The sequence below is a fragment of the Chiloscyllium plagiosum genome, unplaced genomic scaffold, assembly GCF_004010195.1.
Source record: "Chiloscyllium plagiosum isolate BGI_BamShark_2017 unplaced genomic scaffold, ASM401019v2 scaf_76393, whole genome shotgun sequence".
NCBI classification, from domain to species: domain Eukaryota; kingdom Metazoa; phylum Chordata; class Chondrichthyes; order Orectolobiformes; family Hemiscylliidae; genus Chiloscyllium; species Chiloscyllium plagiosum.
Window position 1 is genome coordinate 2,339 of NW_025204626.1, and position 6,665 is coordinate 9,003.

A 6,665-nucleotide genomic window follows, 5' to 3' on the forward strand; every position below is an offset into this window, starting at 1 on the left:
ATTCAGAGAGGCAGAAAAGATTACAGTCGGCCGAAATGCCTTCCTCTTTGCTGCAGTTACAAATCATGTAAAGGTGATGGGTTTCCCTGCCCAATGTGCAATTTTGATGCATTTCGATCTCCAGGGGAACCCGAGATTTTAATGATGACTTTTATTGAGATTGGAAAGAGCAAGGAAATGGGGCTGTGTGAGCTGTTGCCTGTGAGACAGGCCCACAAGCCTGACGGGATGTGTGTGTGTGTGTGTACACGAGAAAGAAAGAGCGAAACCACAAAATGCGATCCAGCACATGAACACAGTGCACTGGGATCAGCGAGGAGCCCCATGGATAGACTACCACGTTCTGTGCTGGTTGTCATTCTCCAACCTGCGTGCACACTGTTTGTGACGACATCAAAACTGACTATAACCTGACTTTTCTCTTTCTTTCCTTCACCAGTCCGAAATTGGGTTTGGCAAACTGGAAACCTATATCAAGCTGGATAAACTAGGAGAGGTAAGCCAAAACTGTCCCCGTGTCATTGACTGATTTAAGACAGAGGGTTCCTGTATTCCTGATGAAGGGCTTTTGCCCGAAACGTCGATTTTACTGCTCCTCGGATGCTGCCTGAACTGCTGTGCTCTTCCAGCACCACTCTGATCCAGAATCTGGTTTCCAGCATCTGCGGTCATTGTTTTTACCTACCTGATTTAAGACAGAGGCAGATCCGTTTGTGATTGGAAAGGGATCAGAGTTTATGGGGAGGAGGCAGGAGAATGGGATTAGGAAATGTATCAGCCATGATCGAATGGTGGAGCAGACATGATGTGCCAAATGTTCTAGGTCTGCCCCAACATCTTCGGGTCAGCAGTCAGGGGCTGTGATTTCCTTCCAACCCTAATTTCACTTTGGTTTTTGTCTTCCCATTACTTGCTAATTTAGCCTTTTTCTTCAACAAAGATTTCATTTGTGGTTGGAATAACTTGCCGTTTGCTGACCTGTGAACTCAGCAGATGTATACTTTCAGTGTGCTTAACTTTCCCTCCTCCCTTAAAACCTCCCCTTTGCCCTCTCTGCTGCCTGCTTTTTGCCCCTCTTAAGATTTTTCGGCTGTATACTGGGAAGATTGAGCCCTTCGAACTCGGTTCCTGTTCCGCTCTACCCCTTTCCCTGATAACTGTACCAGGCTGAGTTCAGTCCTGGTATTGGATTGAGTCCTGTCGCAATTTTCTGACCAGCTTCACCCCATCGCTCAGATTACCAATGACCATCTTGGATAGCGCTGCTTGTCTTTCTCCTGTCTCAGATGCTGGAGATCACAGTTGAGAAGCGTGGTGCTGGAAAAGCACAGCAGGTCAGGCAGCATCCGAGGAGCAGGAGATTCGACGTTTCGGGCATGAGCCCTTCACCAGGAACATTTCCTGATGACGGGCTTGTGCCCGAAACATTGACTCTCCTGCTCCTCGGATGCTGCCTGACCTGCTGTGCTTTTCCAGCACCACGCTTTTCAACTGTCTCAGAGTTGCTGCTGTGGGAACAGTCTGGTGTATGTGAGCCCAGAGTCTGTACTCTTCTAGATTACAAGAAATTCAACAGCTTTTTCTTTTGTTGCAAGGGAATGGGGTCTGGGTGGTTTATGCTTCAGAGGGTCAGTGTGGACTTGTTGGGCCCAGGGGCCTGTTTCCACATTGTAGGGATTCTATGATTCTATAAGTGTATCATCACAACATTCACAGCGTTTCATTCATCAATAACGCTGTGATATTGCCCGTTGGAGCTCTCAGTGAACTGTCTGTCACGCCTTACGGTTTGTAACGTTTAGGTCGTGTGTCTTTATTTCATCCGTGTTGCCTGTTTTCATGGTGAAATACCCAAAGCATTGAAACATTCCCCTGTACCACTGTGTGGTCAGGCTGGTGTCGAGTTGTCTTGTGCTGTTTGGTCACACCCTGACATCTGCCTTATTTCCAGGGCACATACGCCACCGTTTTCAAAGGCAGGAGTAAGCTGACGGATAACCTGGTTGCACTAAAAGAGATTCGCTTAGAACATGAGGAGGGGGCACCCTGCACAGCCATTCGAGAAGGTAGGAACATACTCTGAAGCTGTCCTGAGGTGGGTTTTCCCTGGCACAAAGTGTGACCTGCGATGGGATGGTCCCTCTCGAGCTCAGTTTGCACTGAAGGACATAGAGGACTACCCCACTGAGCTGTCTTCAGATTACAAGGTGGAGGCAGGCTGGGGCAAGGGAGTGTTTAGTGTCTGTGATTATGCCCCCATTCATTTCAATGTTGAGACCAGAGTGGAGATGCGATGGAGACATTGAACTTTGAGTGAGCAAGCTCAGAGGAGATGGACAGATAGTTAAGAGGAGGGATGTGGAGTCACGTATGGCAGTTCAGAGGTCAGAAATTAGAAATGAGAGGCAGCCCTATTTGGCGGGCTCATTTTGGGTGGAACACCCAGAGACTAGGTAAGCTTGTTGTGTGAAGACTGACTCCAATCTTTCTGATTGCAGTGTCCTTACTGAAGGAACTCAAACACGCCAATATTGTGACGCTACACGATATCATCCACACTGAGAAATCATTAACACTGGTCTTCGAATATTTGGTAAGAGAACGTCAGTCTTCCCATTACTGCTGGCCCCCAAACACTGTCTCCCACCTGCTCCTACCACCACACCCACCCCACCATCTCCCCAGACACCACTATAATCTGATCTGATCCCTCCCATACCAACAGATCGCCACTAGGGACAGTGACACATTGATCCACTCTGATCCCTTCCACACTAACAGTTCTCTGTCAGGGACAGTGGACAGTGATTCACGCTGATCCCTTCCACACCAACAGATCTCCATCAGGGACAATAACATACTGATCCACCCTGTACCAACAGATTTCTAAAAGGGACAGTGACAATGAGAAGGTGATCTGCTCTAGTCCCCTCAGCACCAACAGATTACCATCAGGGAAGGGAGGCAGTGATCCACTCTGATCCCCTCTACACCAACAGATTTTCATCAGGGACAGTGACATACTGATCCACTCTGGTCCACGTTGCACCAACAGATCTCTGTCAGGAACAGTGTCTCTGCGACCCATTCTGTATCAACAGATCTCTCTTGTGGCCACTGACTGTGTGATCCACTCTGACCCACTAGACAAGAACAGATCTCGGTGTGGAACAGTGATTCCGTGATCCTGCCCTCAAATGGACATCGTTCCTGGTTCCAGATACTGTCTGTCCGTCTGATCAGTAGGGCAGCTAGTAGGGGCTGGGGTCTGACACAGTTTGATAAGGGTTGGCACAATTTTGGCCAGGACAGTGCTTCCACACAGTATCCCTGAGACCTGCAGGGAGCCCGGGATCACTCTGTGGGAGAGTCAGCCAGTTCATTCGGCATCCTTCCCATTCTCGCTCCTGACCTGCTGCTTCTGCTGTCCATGCTCTTGTCATGTCCCTCACTATTCTTTTCATTTCACCTTCTCACTTTTGAAATCACATCCTGTTACCCTAGGTCCAGGTCATTAATGTAGAAATTCACTGGCTGCAGACATTCACCAAACATCCTGACCCAACGACTGTGAATGGCAATACTTTTCCAAGTTAGAATGGTGAGTGCCCTGGGGGGGGGTGGGGAACTTGCAGATATTCATGTTCACATGGATCTGCTGTCCATGGCTTTCTAAATGGAAGTGGGTCATGGGTTAGGGAGGTGCTGTCTGAGGATCTTTGGTGAGTTGCTGTAGCTGTGATGTTCTAACAATCTGAATTTTTTGTTTTCTAATCCTCCATCGATTCATCATTAAGCCTTAACCTTCCCAACAAAAAGACGTTTGAGTTGCCCGAGTGACTGTTTTTTGAATATCTAAGTATATTATATCCACTGGTTCCCATTTATCTACCCAGCTTTTTACATCTTTAAAAACACTATTTTAGCCAGTTTCCTGTTGTAAAGCTGTGTTGACTCTCTGCCATCTATTTCAAAAGCTTTGCTATGATTTCCTCACTAATAAATTGCTGTATTTTCTCCTCAGTGTCTAATGCCAGGATAGCTGGCCTGTAGCCCCCTGTTTCTACCTTCAAACTCCCTTCAAAAGTGGGGTTACATTCACTAGCATCTGGCCCACTGGGACAGCTGCAGAATCCTGGAATTCTAGGAATTGCTGCTAACCTGCTGAACTTTAACACACTTTACCTCAAAAGTTCATCCAGCTCCTCGACACCACTTGATTCAACCTCTCCCAACTGCACTCTCCATCACATCCTCACGTACCCACTGTACACACACGCACGTGCTCACACACACGTGCACACAGACACGCGTACATACAGACACACACACACAGACACATGCGCGCACACACACACAGACACATGCGCGCACACACAGACAGACACACACACGTACACATGCGCGCACACTCACAGATACATACACACACACATACACATGCGCACACACACACACAGACACATGCGTGCGCACACAGACAGACACACACACGTACACATGCGTGCACACTCACAGACAGATACATACATACACATGCGTGCACACTCACAGACAGATACATACACACACACACACATACACATGCGCGCACACTCACAGACAGACACGCGCGATGATTTGGCTCTGAGAATTGTCTGCTCTAATATTCACTGTTAACTCTGTTCCAGGACAGAGACCTGAAGCAGTATATGGATGACTGCGGGAACATAATGAACATGAATAATGTGAAGGTATGAAAATGGTTGCTCACACTCCCAGCTGCTTCAAAGTGTTTGTGCAAGTAGAAATTCTATTCTGAAAGAAAACGTTGTACGATTCTTTGATGGGATGGGGGGTGGGGGGGGGGGAGTGCTTTACTGCCCACTCCAAGTTGCCCCCTGAGAAGGTGGGGGTGAGCTGGCTAATTGAACTGCTGCAGTCCATGTGCTGTGGGTTGACCCACAATACCATTAGGGAGGGAATTCCAGGATTTTGACCCAGGGACGCTGAAAGAATGGTGATATATTTCAGGATGGTGAGTGACTTGGAGGGGAGCATGCAGGTGGTGGTGTTCCCATGATTCTGCTACCTTTATCCTTCTGGTGGGGAGTAATTGTGGGTTTGGAAGGTGCTGCCTAAGGATCTTTGGTGAATTTCAGCAGAGCATCTTGGAGATGGTACACACTGCTGCTACTGAGCGTCGGTGGTGGAGGGGGTGAATACTTGTGAATGTGGTGCCAATTGAGTGGGGGCTGCTTTGTCCTGGAGTGTTATTGGAGCTGCGCCCATCCAGGCAAACGGGCAGTCTTGTGTCTTCTAGATGGTGAACAGAGTTTGGCGAGGGTAGGATATGGTAATCAGCAAGTGCTTTCCGAGCTAACGTGTGACCTGATGTCATGAGACTTCATGAGGTCCAGAGATAACATTAAGGTCTCTCTGGGCAACCCTTTTGCCGACTATAGTGCACTGTGCCTCCACCTGTGCTGGGTCTGTCCTGCCACTGGGTCAGGACATATCCAGGGATGGTGGTGGTGGTGGTTTCTCAAGCCACCCATTGAGTTCGAAGGATCACTGGACCTAAACCATTATCTCAGATTTCTCTCCACAAATGCTGCCAAACCTGCTGAGCTCTTCCAGCAATTTCTGCTTTTGTTTGTGATTTCTGGGACATCGTCTGCAAGGTTTGATTTGATGAGGGTGTCAGGCTAGTGTTTGACTACTTTGTGAGGCAGCTGTCCACCAACTTGTCAAACAGAATTGTGGCTGGTTGAGCTTGCTCTGTTCGACGTGTCCCAGTAAAACACTGTGTTGTAGATTGAACTCCATCCTGGTGAGGATTCTTGTCTCAGTGACTTATTCCAAATGCAGAATCACGCCACCTTGACAGAAGCTGGTGATTAACTTGGGCAGCATGACAACAGCTCTGAGGAACAGCGCACCTCACGTTCTTTCTGAACATCCTGAAGGGTCTGTTCCCATGCTGTACATCTCTATGACTATCAGCCGCCCCGGAACTCAACCAATAGACCCCTCAGTCTCAATTCATGTTCCTCGACCATCACTCTCTCTCCTCATTACACTCGGCCAGTTCTTTTCACAAACTCAGTGCTGATTGATAATCTGAAGCAATCACGTCCTTTCAAAGTCTTGTAGCCAAGAGCAGACGCTGAACCAAGACAATAGTTCTGCAAAGAAAAAAACACAAGCTTCCTTAAAGTATTTGAATTCAATGAAACGTCTCTCTCTAATCCCAGTTTGGTGTATTGTCACTGTCTATTGGCCCAGAACTAGGCCATTCAGCCCATCGAGTCTGGTCCAACGTTCAATCATGGCTGATTGGGGTTGAGAAACCTTTCTCCTGCCTTCACCCCATGGCCTTCAATCCCCGTGACAACTAAGAATCTGTCTTAAATCACTGACTCGGCCTCAATAGCCCCCTGAGATTGACCCCCCCCCCAGGCTGAAGACATTCCTCCTCATCTCAGTCCTCCTCCCTCCACTCAGCCTCTCTATTAGCCTTATCTCTATTAGTGGAAACATTTTCTCTACGCTCACTCTATCCAGGCCTCTCAGCATCCTCCCTCTCTAAACTCAGAGCACAGAGCCAAGGGTCCTTGACTGCTCCTGATATGACAGGGCCTTCACCCCCAGAATCATTTGTGTAGTCCTCCTCTGGACCATAT

At 48.2% G+C, this 6,665-nt stretch overlaps 1 protein-coding gene across 1 annotated transcript; it reads left to right on the plus strand.

Moving 5' to 3' along the window:
* Window positions 1-418: 418 nt before the first annotated feature.
* On the plus strand, window positions 419-4,733 carry LOC122546392 (cyclin-dependent kinase 16-like; the record flags this gene model as incomplete). The annotated part of the gene is made up of 4 exons (XM_043685117.1): window positions 419-496; window positions 1,952-2,066; window positions 2,499-2,593; window positions 4,671-4,733. Coding segments are annotated over 4 exons (351 nt in total), but the record flags the coding sequence as incomplete, so codon positions are not given.
* Between the last annotated feature and the right edge of the window lie 1,932 nt (window positions 4,734-6,665).